Source organism: Patagioenas fasciata, chromosome 6 (assembly GCF_037038585.1).
Source record: "Patagioenas fasciata isolate bPatFas1 chromosome 6, bPatFas1.hap1, whole genome shotgun sequence".
NCBI lineage: Eukaryota > Metazoa > Chordata > Aves > Columbiformes > Columbidae > Patagioenas > Patagioenas fasciata.
The window spans coordinates 10,876,575-10,896,697 of NC_092525.1; the positions used below are offsets into that span (position 1 = coordinate 10,876,575).

The 20,123-nt window shown below is 40.2% G+C and overlaps 1 protein-coding gene across 1 annotated transcript in view; it reads left to right on the top strand.

Moving 5' to 3' along the window:
* Positions 1-254: 254 nt before the first annotated feature.
* Positions 255-20,123, top strand: part of TESK2 (testis associated actin remodelling kinase 2) — a 72,590-nt gene continuing 52,721 nt past the window's right edge. Inside the window, exons 1-2 of the mRNA XM_065841744.2 lie at positions 255-476; positions 8,507-8,810. Of these exons, the coding sequence (XP_065697816.2) occupies positions 8,589-8,810 (222 nt within the window). The 5' untranslated portion in view covers positions 255-476; positions 8,507-8,588. The remainder of the gene's footprint in view (positions 477-8,506; positions 8,811-20,123) is intronic.

A 20,123-nucleotide genomic window follows, 5' to 3' on the forward strand; every position in this document is an offset into this window, starting at 1 on the left:
GGCTCCCGCTCTTGCCTTGGGAGTTGTTGTTGCTCTTTTGGTTGGGCGATCGGCCTGCCACTCAAGTGGCTCGTGACCAATTAAAAAGGAGTACTCTCGTGGACTACTTGCGAGTCCCTCCGCTTGGTTTCCCTTAATCCATTGGCCGAGGGGTGCTGTCCATCTGACCCTGTCCCGCACCGATTGGCTGTTAGGGAGGGGCGGTGCTGTGGGCGGCTCGGCTGCGGCGCTCGCCGCGGGGGGGCGGACGCGTGAGGAGGAGGCGGGGGCCGCGGGAGGAGGAGGAGGAGGAGCCGCGGTGATCACGGCCCCGGGTCCCGCAGCTGGGCTCTCTCCTCACATGGGGCCCCCTCGCTTGCCGCAGCGGCGGGGCAGACCCTCGCCGCGCTGCTGAGGGGCCGGGGCTTGGCTGCCGGTGGGGTATGCGGCCATGAGAACCCGCGCCGCCCGCAGGCCCTGCTGGCGCCGCCGCTCAGGTAACGGCCGGCGCGCGAGGGGTTGAGCGGGGCGCGAGCGGAGAGCGGGGTGGGGGGAGCCGGCGCGGCCCCGGGGAGGCGGCGGTGCGGGAGGCGGCGGTGCGGGAGGCGGCGGTGCGGGAGGCGGCGGTGCGGGAGGCGGCGGTGCGGGAGGCGGGAACGCGCCGGGGAAGGGCTGCCTGTCAGCGGAGGGGAAGGGGCGGCCGGCGGGGTCCCGCTGCTCCCCGCACCCGGCAGCGCGTGGAGGTGAGCGATGTGTTTCGGTGAGCAGGTGAGCGGGGTTGCTGCGTTCGCCCCGGGGATGAGGGGGAGCGGGGGCTGCAGGGCGCCGGAGCGCTGCGGGGAAAGCCGGCTGGAGAAACCCGTGCCCTGATCCGGGGGCAAGGGTCTGCCTGAGCACGGCTGGGAGCGCTGCCCAGCCGCATGAGGATTGCCTCGAAAATGGTCACTTTGCCAAGAGGTGCGAAAGCTTGGGCTCCGGCTTTGCTATTTTAAGTGCTACCCTGTAAAAATACATGAATCATGTTTTAATGACAGGCTCGACTGTTCAGGTATATGTGCATATATGTTTGCTTTATGGCTTTCAGATGAAAGGTGCTGTATAAATGCAGATGATCGCCCTTAATGTTGCATTCCTTTGAGGGTGGGAACCGTATTTGCATTAAGTATGGAGGACTTTCCATTTATATATTCTGATAGATATGAAAGTTGATAGTTGAAACCTAAAATTTTGAGAGTACTGAATTGAATCTTATTTAAGTTTATGCCTTTCTTTCTGTCCCCCCAAAGGAGACTTGCAGCTAATATTTAGGCTAATTTATGAGAAACCTTTATGCTTCAACTGAAGTGACTTTTTTTTTAGTAGAGATCAGAGTTCCAGTATATTTTATTGTCTGCAGAATCAACAGACTTACAGTTCCATGGACTTAATTAGACAGTGGAATTTACAACCTAAGATAAGACATTTTTTATGAGCAACTGATATGCCCAGTGGACTAGCCATAAACCTTTCCATGTAGTCATCATCTTTGGAAATTATTGTTGTATACCATATCCTGATAGGCCAATAAAAATGTCGTTTTCTGACTCTTGCAGAAGTATACTGTACAGATTTAGACATGGCTGTGTAATTCCATTGTCCGTTTTGGTTCGTCTTCATGTTGCATGCAAAACATGAATAGCTTGAACTGAAGGCAAAGGGATGTGTTCCCCATACCTGGTGGCAAGTGTTTGGGTTTTTTTACTTGGAATTTTTGTGCTGTTTCGTTAGGATGAACAGCTGTCAGCAGGAGCAGAGCAGGAAATAGAAGCAGCAATCTTTGCTTCAGTACTTAGTGTTTTTGTGACTGTGGAAGGAGACATTTGGTCTAAATGGGATATTCTGGTGGCATAGACCTCCTGTAACCTGGTTGTACCCTACAATTCTATACGTTTGCTTTTGCCGTTGTAATTATTTATGCAAGTGATTTCACAAATTCATGAAAGAAATGCAGGATTAAAGGAGGGGAGTGTTGCTTCTGTGTCTGCTGCAGAAAAGAATGAAGCTTGTGGTTCACTTGCATCATAGGTTCCCTTTCTTTATTCTTCCTCTAGCTGAGAACCATGCATTTGCACATTGGCAAAGCTGCTTATTATATCCCTGCAGCATGGTACCTTGCAGCCCAGCACAAAAAAATAAGTGCTCTTCTACTCAAGATCGAACAAGGTCAATGTTCATGACTTTTTTTTATGCCCTTTTCCTGCTTTTTGATTCCGTAACATATTCACTTGAAGTTGTGTGTTTATCAGTAAGTATGTCTAATAATCAGCTGCTGTATCACACTGGCTCCATCTGTTGTCTGTTGCCAAGGCCTCCTTCTGACTTGGATAGTAAGCTTCTTTTTATATGGCCCTGTCACTTTTTCCTAAGTTGAACACATTTCTGGTAGTGGCTGAGGCACTTTTAGGTATGTTTGTTCTACTGGTTGCATTGGAGAACTGTAATAGCTCTGGCAACCCGGAGTGAACTTAGTTGAGGTAACTTTGCTTTTGAAGGCTGACTTGGTACATTCCAGGTCTGTGGCTCACAAACTGAGTTACGTGCTTCTCCGTGGTACCTGGGGTGCTTCAGATTGATATATAAACACCAGCAAACTCCAATGTCTCCAATTCCTTAACAACAACAGATTTGGAAAGCCCTGTTCTCACTTCAAAAATTCATAAATAGTCAAGACTGTGTTACTGTTCCATTAGTGTAGCTGGTACCTGAAGGAAACATGGTACTGGGTGTTTCACCATAACATGAAACCAGTAACATGGACTGATGTTTCAGCTGTGTTTTAAGGTTAGATTACGAAACGTGTTTTAAGTATTTGCTGAGATGATACTGTCAGCCAGAAAATACAAATATTGTCTGTCTTGTGTGATGATGTATGAATGTAAGATTGTATTCAAGAGAGGTCTGTCAGGTGTGAAAGTCAGGCTGCTCACTTTATTTTCATCCCTCTTTTGGGCATTCTTGTTCTTTTCTTGCCTTTGCTGTGCTGGATTGTCTCAGTGGCTGCATTGAAACAGCAGAAGGTGGCTTCCCATCTCATGTGAATCCTCCCAGTGTTAATAGAGCTGTCAGTCCTCAGCCATAAACCTGGCAGAGGCGCTGAAGGGGGAGTTCCTTGATTATTGAGATGTTACAGTACCTGTTGGTATTGGAAGGTTTTGATTCCCTTAGTTTTCCTCAAGAGCTAAGCAAACATCAGCCTGCTGACACCTGGAAGGCATGAGCTGCTTCTCAGTGTCTTTACTGAGCTCTGTTTTGTTAGACAAACATAATATATTAAAATTATCCATTTGAAGCAGCAGCTGTGTAGTGTACATGGTCTACTTGAGTGATTATTTAACTCCAACGATGCTCTGTAACTAGGCTAGAGTCTGTCTACACTGTGTATTGCACTGACTAAAACCAGGCTAGGAGACAAATGGATTTTGTGAGGTCCTTCTGTAGAGGTTTAGTTTTCTATTATAGTTGGACCCTAGAAACTGTTGGCAATTATACTATGGGCATACGGATCAAGTGATTTTTCGGTTTGTCTGTGTGGTTCCCCACCCCCCCAAGTGATATTTGCCTTCTAAGTGTGTGCCAGAATGTATGCCTATGCTTGATGCAAATATTTTTAAACTTACAACCTTGGCCCTGAATCCTGAGCTCTGCAGTAAATTAATGGCTGGTCTCTTTTACTGGTTTCGGACTTGGCTTCAGTCACAAAATAAATGAACTGTTTGTTTCAGCTTAGCCTCTTGTGGAAGTTTGTTTGCACTGTAAAACCACAATGCAGTTTAGCAAACTTCCAGTTTTTGGAGTGGTGTTTTAGGGCTAATGCAGGTCTCTTCTGAGGAATGTCAGCGCTCCTTGTGGGAAGCTTTTGTTATGACAGTACTGGCCAGAGCTAGGAATTATCCCCTACAGGGGAGATGAAATTAAAGCAAGATGTTACCTAAATGAAAATAGAAAATGTTGAGATTTTGACATTCAAATGTAGTGTTGTAATTAAGAATTTAAATTGGACTCTGAGACTTAATGCTGTAAAAGTAGTTAAAAGACGTGAGCTTCAGGATGAGCTGGGCCAAACATAGTGCAAGTTCTGGTACTTGTAACCCCCTTGCCTGTAAATATTTGATATTATCTTTCTATCAAAGACAAGAAGCTAAGTTGTGGATAAACCAAGGAACTTTTGCTCTGTTAGGAAAGCAGATGATAGATGACAGCAGTTGAAAACAAAATTGTGGAATGCCTGGATCTCTTTACCTGTTTAGTTTGAGTTCTTGTGTTTTACTCCCAAACTTCTTTTTTTTTTTTCTCCTCCAGGCTGATGACCTCAAAGTCAATTCAGTCTCTGGAAGATTTTGCTCTTTACATTCCTCTAGAGCTTTTCTAAAATTTGCACATTACTACAGTGAATGCTTCCCCCTGCTCCCCATAGTTATTATTTTGTTGAGTGACACTTGCCAGCATAATTTCTTCATGTTTTTGTAGTGCTGGGCTTTGAAGCTACATCATACTATGAGTTTAAATAGTTAACTCTTGGCAAATTACTTATGTCAAAGCTTTGGCATCTTGTTCTTCAGAAAACCTTTTCAAATTAATAACATGCATCCACCAGATTTATTGCTTTCCAGGCTGCATGCCTAGCGACAGTCTTCTGTGTCTAAAAAAGGCTGTTGTTGTTAAGGCCATCTTTTAGGAAATTGCAAGGTTGACATTTGGGTGCAAATGTGCGTGTTATAAAGATACAGGGCACAGAAAAAGTCTTGATAATGAATTGAAATGTTTGTTTTGGGTTGGTTTGTTTGTATGTTTGTTTTTAAGGATCATCTTTTATACCCTGTGAAACTTTACCCATTTTTATATCTATGAAGCCTAAAATTTCACCTCTTAGTTTTACATTGATGGGTGGGATATAACTTGACGTGCTGTTGTGGGGTTTTCATCTTTAAATATTTACAAGCTTAGGTATTGGTTTTGAAAGCCAAACATCTAATTAACCAAATAAATGCAGATAGTATTTGTATTTCTCGTAAATTCTACGAGTGAAAAATCCATGCATTCATGCAGTGGCGAAAGTGATCCTAAAATAATAATAACATGGGTAATTTTTTTTCTTATTCAAGGTTTGTTTAGTTACACTAAGAAATTAATATGTGGTAGGGCATGAAACATTCTGTAATTGTGCTTTTCAGTAACGTAGTAAATGTATGAGTGGGGCAGGTATGCATTTCAAGAGGTGTATTTCTAAATGATTTTTGTCTTGGCAGAATGTGATGTGTTTTTCTTGTATAAGGATGTCAGAAAAATTGTTCTGAAAGCAAAGAATTAATTGGGGCATGTTTTTTAGTGTTTAGTGTCTCTTGTTTTTAACTGTCTGTTGATCACAACTTAGGAGTTTTTAAGCTGAACTTTATTATGAAAAAAACCCCAGCCAACAACCTTTTAGCTGGTTGCAGGATTTGCAGGATAGACTTGGATTCTGTTCAGTGCACTTTAATTAACCACACAAGGTAGTAAATTAAAGTACCTCAGACTGACTTGACAGTCAATTAAACCTTGGTTGATTTCATTGAGAATGTGATCATTAGTGTAATTGGCCAAAATGACAGGAGGCCCACTTGGAATTGTGCCCACTTGAAATTTTCCTCTAATTCTGTGTGTGCAATCCTGGGCGGAAAAGGAGACAAATGGAGCTCTATCCTAATAATTTCCAAGGATTTTGTGTAACTGTCTGGAAATAAGGCAAACACCAGCAGGCAAAAACGAAGGAATGGGTTACTTGGGAATCCAGATGGCAAAACCTTTTGGGGTTTGTGTTGTGTGAAGTACTTTGAATCTCGTCTTTCATTGTGGGATTTGTATAGAGTTTTGCAAAGTTCACCATGTGATTTCGATCAAAAGGATGTGTATGTATGAGGGTTTCTTTTTTTTTTCTTTTATTTTTAATAGATTGAGAGACTATGTTGAGAACTGATATTTTGTTAATGGTATTTGGGTACTTAAGACAGAGTTAGGCTTTTCCTCCTGTTTAAGGTTGCTTACATAACTTGGTGTCTTCCTCTAGTTAATATAACACCAGTCTTTCTATTTTCTTTTTGTATATACATTGCTATGCCGGAGAACTTAAACTTACAGTCCTGATTTACAAGTTGCTTTAGTTTGCTGGGCTGCAGTGTGGACGTGTTGTTTCACTAGATGAGCAGGGGTGTTTACAAGCCCCAGAGTCCACTTAATCTGGTGTTACTGTGATACTGGAGTGTCAGACTGTGCATTTATGGGGCAAATGCTTGTGCCCTTCCTGGGAAAGCATCTAGTGCATGTGGGTACTACTCTGATGCAAATAAATTCTAAAAAATTGTTTCTTAAATTACAGCAGGTTTTCTGGTCAGTCTTCAAAGTTACCTGCATCTCCTGTTCCAGAAAATGAGTTGTTAACACCATGGTTTCCTGTCTGTCTTCCTTCCACAGACAGTTCTTGCTTTATCTCCTTGAAAGTAACCAAATGTTAGTTTGTCCCTTTCAGATCAAAAGGAATTATTTAAATGTGCCTTGGAAATTCCTGGGCATCTTCTCTATAGCTGGGGAGGTTTTCTGGGCTATTTTTCTTAACTAGAGAGATATAACAGGCTGTATCTTCCCATGGTGCTTCTGTACCATTTCCAGACCCTCAAGGCTCATGGGGCAAGAATATGAGGTCAGAAATTGGATCCTGATCTTCTGTGTGGCAACTGGCCACACCACAACATTAGACTGTATGGTTCTGTCATCTGAAAAGTGCAGTAAGCTCATGCATGTGGGAGTCTGCATATAAAATTCTGTAGGAATAACATGACATGGGACTTGATAGAGATTCAATTTTCTTAATCACTGGTAAGACTCTCTTATACCCACCTCCTCCTGACTCCCGTTTAGACAGGGTTAGTGTTAAGGTGTTTGAAATAAACACCTTGAAAAATATGAGGGTTTTTTGTTTGTTTGTTTGCTTTTTTTGAGAGGACGACCTCCAATTAATTGCACACAGTTCAACAGAGCTTGCTTCTGAAGGCAGGGAAGGACTGATGTTTTTCTGATGTGTTGGCACAGAGCATCTCTGGAAGATACACTGCATACAAAACATGGGTATAGCAGCATGACTGTATATTCAGACGACAGCTGGTGTGCCTCTGTTTTTGAGATGCTTTTCAAATTTAGTGTATTGTTCAGGTTTAAATAGAAGTATAATTGCCCAGTCTGTTCTCTGCTTTGTGTTTATTTTGTCTACTTTTTTTTTTAAATTTTATTATTTCCTTCCCCTCTCTCCAGTTTTTCACTTGCTCTCAGAGTGGGGCAGGGGTGAAATAGAGAGAGAAATCTGTCCTTTTTGTGACTGCTCACTTTGTTCAGGTTTTGTAGAGGCTCACGCAAGTGCTGTAAATGAACAGTTAAGTGTGGAAAAGATGAATAACCTATTGAGTCTAAGGTTTAAAGGAAAAAAACAAGTAGGCCACCTGTCAGGTTTGCCAGTCCAAGCTGCATTTGATGGGCTCCAGAGTCATCCCGATTACTTCATCATCCTCTTAAAAATTTAAAATATAAATAAAGAAATAAAAATGCCTTACTGTTGTGGGTTTTTTTCCCTCTGTTTTTCCTTTATTTTTTTTTTTTTCTCTTCTCCTACTTGGCAAATGTAGCTTATTTCCTGTGTTTGGTTGAACTGAAATTAATATAGCTTTAAAAAGTGTCTTAGGGAGAACAACTGTTCCAGCAGTTTCTTATAAGAATTCTTTGTTTTTGTGGCAGGATTGTTGAGGTTTTTATAAATTTGGGGGCTAGACCTTTAGGGGATTTAAACCTGTGTTCCTACCAGTTAAGGAACTGGTCTTGGAACACTCGTAGGTGGAAGCTTTAAAAACTAAGGTTTAGGTGCTCCAGCCTCCAGCTACTATTATTGACAACTAATAATTTTCCTTATGTTAACTGAAAGTCAAACTGTTTCCTATAGTTAGGGATCTTTTGTTCAGTCTCTAATGTGAAGTCATTTCTTGCAACAGCAGATTGGTCACCAACTGCTACTGAAGCAGAATAGAACGTTACATTTTGTGGGTTTCCTCCTGCTTAGTTGATGGCTTTAGCAACCAGAACTTGAGTAAAAAAGAAAGGGGGTGGGGAAGGAATGAAAGTTGTTACCAGTTAAATTTCAAGTTCCAAACCTATTCATCTTGGAATAGCCAGAGGATAGGTCATATCCATGAATCTAAAGCAAAAGTTTGTTAGGTTGTCTGTCTTTATATTTGATACTATGGGGTTGGTTGTGGGGGGTGTGTGTGTGTTGTGGGGTTTTTTTGTTTTGTGTTGTGGGGTTTTTTTTGTTTTGTTTTGTGTGTGTTTGGTTGGTTTTGTGCTCCTACTTGGATATCTTCTGTTTGGTTGTTGTTGTTATTCCTTTAAACTGGCATAAGCTGTGTTGGAGTCCTGTCAAACTTATTAGGTATCTTCAGAATAATGATAATCTCTATTTCTTGTATTTTAGGATCCAACAAGAGTAGAGAACACAGCAAATTACCCGAAATGTGAGAAGCCCTCACTTAGCAAAGTAAAACCTTGTTTTCAAAATGGACCGAAGTAAGCGGAATTCAATAGCAGGATTTCCACCTCGCTTGGAGCGCGCTGAAGACTTTGATGGTGGCCCTGGAGGAGACGGGACTGCATCCCAGATAGGAAGAGTTTGTACCTCTTCATACAGAGCCCTGATAAGTGCCTTTTCCAGACTTACCCGTCTCGATGACTTCACATGTGAGAAAATTGGCTCTGGTTTCTTCTCTGAGGTGTTCAAGGTGTGTGTTTTAGTTTTTTCCTCTATTCATGTTGATTGCTTCATAGTTACTGCTGAGAATGTACCAGAGTATAAGCAGAAGTACTTTTCGCAAAAGTACTTTTCACAGAAGTCAACTGTTTGTTCTTGTATTTGATTTGCTCAGGGTGAGTGAGTGTCACTCTTCAAGCTATTTATTTTTACTTGTAATTTATTTGGGCAGTTGCAGAGGCTATTTAGGAGAAACAGGAAAAGCTAAAAAAACCCCTTAGGTTGGTTTATCATTTGGTCTCTACCATGTATTTTTTCATTCATGGATGTATTAAAACACTAATGGCTGTTGGTTTTCTCATATATAAGTGTGAATGTCTTTAATTTAGCAAGATTAGTTCTTGAGAATTGCACTCACTTTTTAGCAGTCTGCCTCCCAAGACTAGATACATGTGTGTTAGGAGGTCTACGTATGATTACTGAATTTGAAACCACAAAATTCATTGCGCTGAAGCTACAATGTGTTCTTTGTTTCTATTCCTGCTTGCTATGCTGTGCCTCTAACTCAAATAATCAGAGGCTGGTTTGGAGTAAATAGTATGAGTGAGAAAATCTGATGTTGCCAGTGACTTGCTACTCTGAATCTGGGAAGTGGACAAGAACTTTGTAAAGCAATTTGTGAGACCATACAGGCAACCCCAGTTTTTTGGCACTGGTGATATTTCTGCTGTTCTGGGAAGGTTTATCCTAGAGGAATAGGACATTGAGTTGACTTCCAGTCTTTCAGGCACTGCAAAAATAATTTGTTTCCTTGTCCCAGTTCCTGAGTTTAAACCAAGTCACTCCCCAGATTATCTCCATTTCAAGTGAAATGCCAGAAAACTTTATCTCACAATATATTATGTCAATTCCATGACACTGTGTGGTGTTTTCTTTAAGAATTTAAACAAAAAAACCTCTTATTCAGCTTTATTGTTGTAAATAGAAATGTGGATTAGAAAATGCAGATTATGATGATGTTGCTTTAATACTCAAGGCATTCAAATCTCCATATATACCTCTCTTCTTGTGGAAAGGCAAGTCACACCACAGAATTTTTTCTGTTTAGCTAGATATATGAAATTTAATTCTGACTAACACAAGTTCTGAACTCCTTCAAATGGGCAGACGTGGCAAATTTTATTTGGAGTGTGTAATAGACTTGGTACAGGTCAGCTCTTTATAAAGCCAGTTTTTATACAAATTGAAAGCAGAGTGATTTTTGTTTGGTTTTCTTCTTATTTTCCTGTTCAGAAAAACTTTCTGTAGTTCATTTTGTAGCGCCTATCTTTATATCCAGATATTTCTTAACATGGATTGAACTGATTAAGACCTGTGTGTCACTGGAACTCATCTTTATAGCTCTTATGGCAAAGCTACTGTGAAGTGTGTAAGGGTACCAACAGACTTTTGTCATCTCTAAGTAGCGGGAATAACAGACCTTGCTTTGTTTGTGTGAATTTCAGAATTCATGTTTTGGAGTAGTTTTGTCTTACGTTTATCTCAGTGTTGTTGATTAGATATTGTGTCTTTTCCTATCCTGTAAATTTAGGATCTTGCCCTCTTTCATACTTGCGTTTTCCAGTGCTCAGATTATGAATTTATCCTATAGTGGTATTGTCAATCGTATTTATGTTGGCACTTAAAAGGTTTTGTAGTAAAATAGCTACACGCTTTGTGAACAGACTGACTATATGAAATAGCTACAATATTCTACCGTGTATTGGTGAGGAACATCATGGAGAAGTGCCCTGAGGCAAGGTGCTTGTATACTCAGCATTATAGATCATTGTGAAACAAAAGTAGATGCGGGAAGACAGTGGCTAAAAGTATATTTCCAACACTCGTAGTGATTGATTTATTAAGAATATCTTATTTTAGGAGAGCACTTGGTTTAGCCAGGTGGTGGCATACAGAGGTAAACGTCTGTTTCAGAATTTACGTCGATTGAGAGAAATCCTTGATACCTGATTTACCTTCCTGTGCATTAAGTCTGCTAACTCTTTAAAAAACTTCACCTGTCATACCCCTTTTTGGTGAGCTAAACTAGACATCACACGGTGTCAGGCTGCAATCAGTAGTGCCATTACTCTAGGAGAGCATGGTAGTAGTCTGAGTATCAAGTGTCTGTTTTCACAGAAACAACCACGGACCTCCTACAGGGACACAATGAGCGATAAAACCTTTTCTTTCACCTCAGTTTCAAACAAGATTTCGCTTCAGTTTTGGCACAAAGGGGTGAGAATGCATTAGGACCTTATCTTAGATGCAGTTCCATGCTCATTTAAGAAGGTTTCTGTTCTGCTAGTTTATCTGCATGACCCCCTCAGTCATTAATCCTGCTGTGCTGATGATCAGATTTCATGCAAGAACCTTGATGTGCTTCCAGGCTGGAGAGCCTCATGGTTTGACACAGTTAAAGTTTGGCCTGATCCGTAGGCTCCCAGCTAAACAATTGAACTCAAGAAAAATACAGGACAGTTCTAGACTTGCTGTGTAAGTAACTTTACAAGAGCAATGAAGCTTTCCCTTTACATTGGCAAAGGTGCCTCCAAAACCACCATGTCACTGGAGATTTTTTTCAATTATGTATTTGTCTATTGTTTTGTGAGTGTCGTATACTGGGTTCACTCAAGTGTTTTCACAAAGAATGCTTGGGCTGTTTTGATGCTATGGGATTTTCTTTTGCTGTGTAACTGACAATTGTTTTCAGTGATTTCTTCCCCTCCATCCTTTTCTGTGGGAACTCCTATCCAATGTGATAGACTATATTTGAAAAAGAGTTGCCTTCTATTAACTTAGGCATAGGAGTACATTACAGCTCGGATGTATATTTAATGGTCGTATGTGCTATGAATTGTCTTCTAGGATTTCTAGTGCACCTTTATTAATAAACAAATTAAACCTTGTGGCTTATTCAGCATAAAGTATTAAACTAGCATTTTTATTTTTGTTAACCATCACTATAACAATTCAAATTCATGTTCACCTGAATGCTAAGTAGTATAGCAACTAGTCTAGAAAAACTGAACTTTGTCAGACTATTAGCAATGTAGTTGGAAGCATCTGACTGACTAGTACCTGTTCTGATTTTCAATTGCAAGTGCACAACATTGAGGTTTATTTTTAAGATTGAACTAGGCAGAGATTATATGGGATCAGCCATGATCCCAAACCTTTAAATTCTAAGCTGGGAAGACCAGTAAGGGCTGATGGAGCTAAAAGTAGTTGTGGGGGAGATAAGCATCATACTGAAACTAAATACCATATTGGGAAATAGATACTATTTGTTGTAAAATGTGTGTTGGAACAGCAATCAGGCTAAAATCCAATATTTCTTTTCTATTCAAATATACCCTCAGATTCAAAGTCAGTACTAAATATTCAAGTTGCTAGAGAATTCCTTCAGGTGTTCTTCTTGGCTCTGCATTCTCTGGCTGAACTTTTGAGAGAGACTGGAAATACTTCAGTGCTTCAGCTGAATGTTAAAAATGGGCTTTTTGTGGTTTATCGTTCATGTATACATGAAAATAAGGATCGTTGATCTAATATAGAATTGTGCAAATGCAGTGTCCCCTGTACGTGTTGGGAAGGTTGTGTTGCTATACAGGTGTTGTCAATGGGGAATTTGAGCGTTTTGATTGTTGAGAAATGGTGAAGTGTTTGGATATCCAGGGAAGAATTCATGGTTTTGTGTTGGGCAGTTCTGGATGCTGAAATAGTTCTTTCACTGCAGACAGTTCTTGTGCTGTTTTAAATACACCTAGCCATCTGATTAGTGCTACTGTCAGAAGATAATTCAAGAGGAGGAGAACAATTTATGTTTGGGTCGCTGATTAGTTCTGCAGTGCAGAGACAGCTCACTGCTATTGTAATGATGGATGTAACTGTTGAAAGCTCCCCCCTTCCCAATAGCTGGAGTGTTGACATATGTGTAACAGGGAGAAAAAAGAATTTCTGTTTGTCAGGGAACATGCTCTGACAAAACTGCTAAAGCTAGTGCAGCCTTCCAAAGATTATCTCCGGGGCACGCAGAGATCAAATTGGAAGACAGAAGTCAAGTCAACAAGGCCACAGCCTTGACCACCTTGAACTGTGTCTTTAACCCATAGGAGTAAAGAGATTCACTATTTGAAATTAGTCATCAGAGAAAAAAACCCCTAATATCACTAAATATTCTAAGCAGTATGTCAGTATAGTTTGTATCTTAAGCATACATCTGGGAAGGTTCTTTATGTGAGCAGTGGGAAAGATGCCTAACACCTTAAAAATCGCTTAATGAAATACCTAAAATATCAGTTAAATATTTGTTTAATGGTGGATGGGAAAAGACAAGTCTATGAATATAAGATGTATCACGTAAGACATGATGCAAAGTAAAGTACCTTTTAGAGCTGAAATACTAAGCACCTGAGCATGGGTGTGGCCAAAAAAATTATCTTGAGATGAAAATGAGCCCTCTCATATCAGCATAACTACTGGAAGCACCAAGTGTTAAGCACTCAATTTATGATCCCCTATAATTTGAGATCTTTTCTGCAGAACTTCTGGCTACACAGTTTTCCTGTTTTTCTACTTGGGATGCAAATATTACCTACTAATCCCTGCTGACTTAAATGCTTGCTTTTTTTTTTTTTTTTTTTCCTGTGTGTGGTGTCCCCCTTCAAGCATTTCTTAATTTTTCAAGATCACTTTGAATTCTAATTCTGTCTCAGAAGTACTTGGGTCTGTTTTGCTCCCTGGTTTGACTTCAGGCAGACTCCTCCAGTGTCCTACTTGATAGTCTTACCAATTTACCTGTGAACCACTAGCTACTCCTTTGATTATTGTTTTACATTGCTACTTTATAATAGCTCCTTCTAGATCACATGTGTCTAGCTTATTTATGAAGATACCTTGTAAGATGTATTGAAGCCATAGGAAAAACAAGATACAGATACTCCTGAGAAACAAATGCTGGCAATATGTCAGTGCTGTGTTGTGATGGGTGGACTCCATTGCCTGTGAAACCAGTGCTATCCAGGTTCAATGCCAAGTCTGAATACAAAGAGAGGCCAGTGTGCTTTTGGTTGGCTTAGCAAGATGAGTGTTGGATGCAAATGGGTCAGTTTCCTCAGGATATTCATGCTGTATGTGCTTATGCTTTAAGGCCTCTTATTGGAATACCCTGGAATGATGGTCCTTAATTCATTAATTGGTTGTTGGTCTTTATTTTGTATGGTCAAACTTATGTGCTCTGAGTTTCAAAAGTGCTGACTGATCAGAGGAGGTGTGCCTGTTTAAATACATACATTGTGCTTGAGACTGAGATCCTGTTTCTCATATTTGTTTAGTGTCTTCAAGGTGCCTTGGAGATAAGCAGCCTCCATCTGTTTAATGTGAAAGCAGAAACAGGGCTGATGTGGAGTTGTGCTTAGGGGCAGTGTGAGGAAGGTTTACATATAATTATTTTTTTATCGAATACTTGGAATGTACTTAGGATAAAACTGATAGTTCTGTTGCCTCTAATTTACGCTATCTGGTATAATGTTTTGTATAATTTATGATAATATGTATCTCAGACACTTTGTCATGCTGGTGGGCTTGATCTCTGGAACATCTGACTGTGGTAGATTTGAGAGATACTACTGATCTAGCTTTCCCAAAGTGACTCATGGACACCTATCTTTTTTGTGCTTTATGACTTGATGTCCATTCTGCTTGATTAACATATCTCTGTGTATCTGTGTAATTTTGCACGTCTGGAAGAGTCCAGTGCAGGAATGTTTGATGTTAAACAGTAGTCACTTTCTTCTTTTGGCCTCTGACCTGGGTTTGACAGAACTTGCTAACTAGAATAAACAGTGCAGAGTGAAATCTGTACAATAGAGTAAGGGAAGGACTAACTCATAGGGCTTCAGACACAAAGGTTATGAGAATAGACAGGTCACTTGACTAAAAAAAAAATCATCTCTCTTGGTTGGCATGAATATCTGTTTTCATGTTATGCTTTGCCCATTATGTCTCATGGTTAATCTATATGTTTAAAAATAAAGGCATTATGGACTTCTCAAACAGTTAAGGCTTGGAAGAGTTATTAGGTCATCTATACACACACTGCTACATAATCAAAGTTCATTATATTTTACTAGTAACTGGTATTTTTTCTACAGCATCTATTGGCACCACATACAACACAGTTTGTTTTTTGCTCCCATCTCTCCCCCTGGCCCCTGTTGTTGGTTATTTAATTCAGTTCTGAGCTGAAGACCCCAAAGACAGTATCATAGATTCCAGTGGTCGGTGTTTTATCTCACTGTTTTAAATTTGTACCTAATGTGAACTGTCTGGACCTGCTACCCCACCCAGTTGTTCTTTGTATTGTTTTGACTAAGTCAGCATCTTTTTGGTACCTCTTTTTTCCTCCCTATAAAACTTGGTGTACATTATCAAGTTATGTTTTGATTCTTTAGGTGTGTTAAGTAGTCCAGATTTCTGTGTCTGCTGTCCCACCTGCACTCTGGGAATGGCCTGGTTCTTGCAATATAGCTTTAAGTCTTTCCAACATCTTTCACCTTTTGAAATGGCCATCATAGCTCAGAATGCACTAGTTTTGTTTAGGATTTTTCCTGAGTGGCAATTTCCATCAGTGCTCTGGAAGTGAATGCAGAATATTGAGTAACAGGAGGCCTAGCTCAGTTCCTCTGGAAGCCCAGTGAAAGGCTTCCGTGTCTCATGCTACTTTGTCATGTACAACTGTATCTTGAGCTATCATTAGCCAGTCTTTAATCTAGTTGTATGTAGTGGGGTGTGGCATGAAGTTAGATGTCTTACAGAAGTCTCTGTGTTCATGTATGTATGTTGCTCTTCACAGACATCTCCTTAACCTGTTCTTTAAAGCTGATAGTAGAGGCTACTGCAATGGAAGATATTAACTCCCAGGTATCTCTGAAGAATCAATTCTATTGAGCAAGAGAGGTTGCATTATAAGCCATGCTGGACTGAAAAACCAGTAGTAGATTGGGCTGCTCTGACTTCCTGTGAGGATGATGTGCATGAAAAGCCCCTTCATCTGGTTGAGCTGGGAGAGCAGAAGCTCTTGGCAGAGAGATGGTAACAATCTACTGAGGAAGTGGGAAAGCATCTGGAAGATTTGCTTTCCGTCATCTATATAAGCTTTCCTCATACCTTTTCTATTTAGAATGATTGTCATTTTGTCTTAAGAAACAAAATAGTAACACTGATTTGGAAATTTAAAGCACAACAAAAATACCTTTATGCATAACTCGTAAAGTAGAATTTCTTGTCTTCAATTTAAAAATATTCTGAAGGCAGCACTGAAGAAGTCAGCTGATAATGTGACATTTCACACGAAATCTCAAATCTGTCTCACACATTTCTTTGTCCTTATTGCTTCAGTTTCAAAATAATTTCATTTTCTAATGTGTCATTTTCAACATCTAGTGTAAGGTTTGCCCTAGGAAAGGAAAGGATCCTCTTTGATTGCCTCTGGAATTAGCAACCTGATCAGGGGCATGAACAAATGTAGGTGTTCTTCAAAAATTCTAAAACATTGGAAGCGAGATCAGAGAGTATCCTCGATACTTGTGGGACTATTGATACTTTTTAATACCATTCTGGAACGTAAAAGAGGCATAAATTCTGAGGATGCTGGTGCTTTCTTAGTCAAAATAGAAGTCTTGTAAGCTTGATTTGTCTCGCACCGATGCGTGAAATATCAGCCTTTTGGAACCCTTCTACCAACTGCTAAGATGATTTATATGGTAACCACTAAACCAGACAGTTGTCTTCCTCTTGCTAATGATTTTTTTGGTTTCTGAGATGCCAAGTCGCTGTCAGCCTAGTCATTGTCACTTAATTAGCCAATGCTTTTATTATAGGGCATAGGCTGTGGGGAGAAGTAGTAATAAATAGGCCTTACTCCAACAGATCACTAATACAGGAATTGAAAACCTCATCTGTGTTGTTATTCTTTATGGGCTGCACAATCAGGGCAAAATATTAATGCACACTTCATCCTCACTCGTGTGTGTCATTAAAATTCAGAATTACCTGTCTGACTTGCAGGGCACTATTATTCTTACGTTTAGCAGAACTGAGGATGATTTGAAATACAAAGTAGAATGGAAGGTTAGTTTTTAATCTGAAATAAGTCCTAAGTTTTATTTCTTTATTTTCTGGCTAGAAGTCTAAAGATATGCCTGTAATAATCACCTTATAACATCAGCTGAGGAAACACTGGGAGGGATTCAAAAGCTGTCACCAGGTAGGAGATCTAATGAAAGCCTTGCCTTTTGTAATGGTGTTGAAAAATTTCAAGAACATTTTCAAAATCATATTTCCATTATACTTTTTCCTACAGTCCTACTTGACATCTCTACAGGTAAGGTCTAAAACTGTACTGAGTGAAGCAAATTAACAAGTGAGAGAGTTTTGCTCACACTACGTTTCACTTTCTCTGGTTTGGTCAGCCAGCTTCTCTGCTGAAGAAAGAAATCTTCGGAAGATGTAGCTGAACTATCATTATATGCTGAAAGTGAAGAATTTGTTTCATTAGTAAAAAGCTGAAACAAACTTGACTCTAAAAGAATACTCGGTCAAAAAATAGAATGTACATCAGTGTAAAGCTGTCAGTTTTGAAATGTGCTTATCACCTCTTTGGAAGCTTGGCCTCTTCTAACTCTTGTTGAGCACCTGATAGTGTCCGAGGTAAGTATTTGTCTTCACAACTAGAGAAAATACTCACACAATCTGTCAATAAGAAGGGCACTCTACTGGAACAAGTGGGACCTTGCAATAGGAGAGAACCCCCTGGCTAGATTTACTGTTTAGTGCAGTGACTTCTGTAGTTCAGAGTCCTTTGGACATTTGATTTTCTTCTGGAAGGAAAGTTGTGCCAATCTGAGTATCGTTGTGCAGTTTCCCAGGGGCAAAGCAGGTGGCAAGATTCCCTTGGCACAAAAATGTTTGTGGGCTTTTTGTCTTGTTTTCCATAATAATTTCTCAAGCACGGTTAAATGATCTGCTTAGTTTTCTGTTCTGGATGGAGATGTGCTGGGTTGGCAGCTCTGGGATTTTCTGTGTTTTGCCAGCTGGCAAACATGCACATTTGTGTAAGCTCATTCATAGCTGATACTGAGAGACAGGTGCTGATTTACTGTTCGTCAAATAACTGCTGGCGTATGCCCAGTATTAACATGACTGCGCCTAGAGAACAAGAGTGCATCACTTATATCATTGTGAAACACCTCTTTCAACACTTATTTACTGCTATTGGGAGGGGGACAAGTTAAGTATGTTTCAGTGATGGATTTTGCTTCCTGTGTCTGCAGAATGTGTGATGGTAATATACATGCATATGTTGCTGACTAGTAGGAAAAGTAAAATGAAAAGTGTAAATTATTACTGGTGGCAGTAACAGAGAAGAGGTGTTTTCAGTCTCACATCCATAGGGAATGCTTCCTCCTAGCCTCCTAACAGCCATTGGTAATGATGAGAGAAAGGACCTCCAAAACCCGCATGTTACAGCTTCTGTTAGTCTTTACTGCTCAAGCTGTTGGGAATTCTGTATGTGAATCATCCAAGATGTCCTGTTCCCAGTAACTGCTGAGGCCATATCCAGATTATAGGGACTCCCTTCAAATGATGGGGGCTCCAGTCTCCTGTCCACGTAAACAGGGGCCACCACGGCTGCTGACCCATCTTGCTGTGCCTGTTCCAGCCCCAGAGCGCTTTGGGGCGGCTGCATGGCCCTGTGTGCGGGCAGCAGGTACTGCTCTGTGTGCTGGGGCCTCTGCTTGATGCCCTTGTGGGATGAGAGGTTGAGGAGAGGACAGAGCTATGAAACATCCGCTGGAGTAATCGATACCGAGATGCATTGCTTTGTTAATTAATCTGTAGCTGACGATATGTGTAACTGCTGAGTCACTTACGACAGTTCGTACCCTGCAAATCCAATTCTTGTACTGCCTGGCCTTTACTGACAATGAGGAGGCACATGAGAAATTGCATGGTATATTTAACAAGCTACATTTTTTGCTAGGAGAACTTAATTCTCAAAAAGAGCAGTTCCATGAAGGCTGAAGTAACAAGAAACTATATAGAACATTTGGTTTTGGCTATAGCCTGAAAGTTATTAAATGTAGCAATTATTAAAAACATAAGTATCCTCGAGTAAGCAAAATGTAGCTCCTTTTTACTCCCCAGCTCTCTTTATTTTTTGTGGTTGCGGTCAAGTCGTAGTGCTGGAACTGCGATGATACTAGCAATAATTGTATACCAGCAGGTTTTGTCTGAAATGTGAGATTGAACTCCTTACCCATGCATGGTAACATTTATTTGAAAAGCTTATGAAGGAAATGTAAAGAAATCATTTCTGCCCCAAATACAGATTTCTTCTCATACAGACTTTGAAAACAAACCCAACAAATATGTTTGAATACTGCTGATGACAGCAGTGGGGGGGTCTGTGTACTCAGTACCAAACTGTTAATATACTGTAAAAGACTGAAGGTGCAATTACATGTCAGGAAAACTCAAGCTGAAGTGGTTTTGCTCAACAAGCATCTGCAGATTATGTAAATACCATCATCTTTCATACAGGATAAACCTGTCATAACACAGGAAATATTTAACTGTAAATATTAAAAATTAAATAGGAAAAGAAGGACACAGATACAGTATCTGATTATGTATTATCTTTGGATGTTACAATAGTTTTTTGCAGACGTCAAACTTCCAGTTTCCCTGGCAGGTAGACAGCAATATCACCTCCATTTTATAGATACAGTTAAAGAGGGAATGAAAGTAATTAACTGAAATAGCATGCCCAGGGCTGTTCAATGAGCTGACGAGATAGCTGAGAAGTTATCCTTCATTTTTAATGTTAACTATGTACTTCAGATGCATTATTTCTTTCCTGACTATAACGTTAGACTTGGGTGTAAAGCACGTACTTGATCTATATACTCAGGTTCTGGTATAACAGAAAATTTAAGGTTCTTGTGCATTTTCTTGCCTACTACTTAAGAGGTGGGTCCGTGTTCCTTCTTCTGGATTGCAAAGGGAAATTTATATGGTTACGTTCTGCTGAATTGGCTACAAAATAAGCCAGCTTCCCCACCTGGGCTGTACCTGTTTATAGCTTATCTCAAACCGTGGAACAGTAGTCTTCTGATTAATTTGTGCTTTCAAAATAAGACTGTAGTCTCCTTTTGCCTTTATGATTTGATTGAGATCAAGTTAATGGCTGAGAGAGATACACAGATTCCTATCAATAAATGGTTTGTTTGAAATAAATGAATGC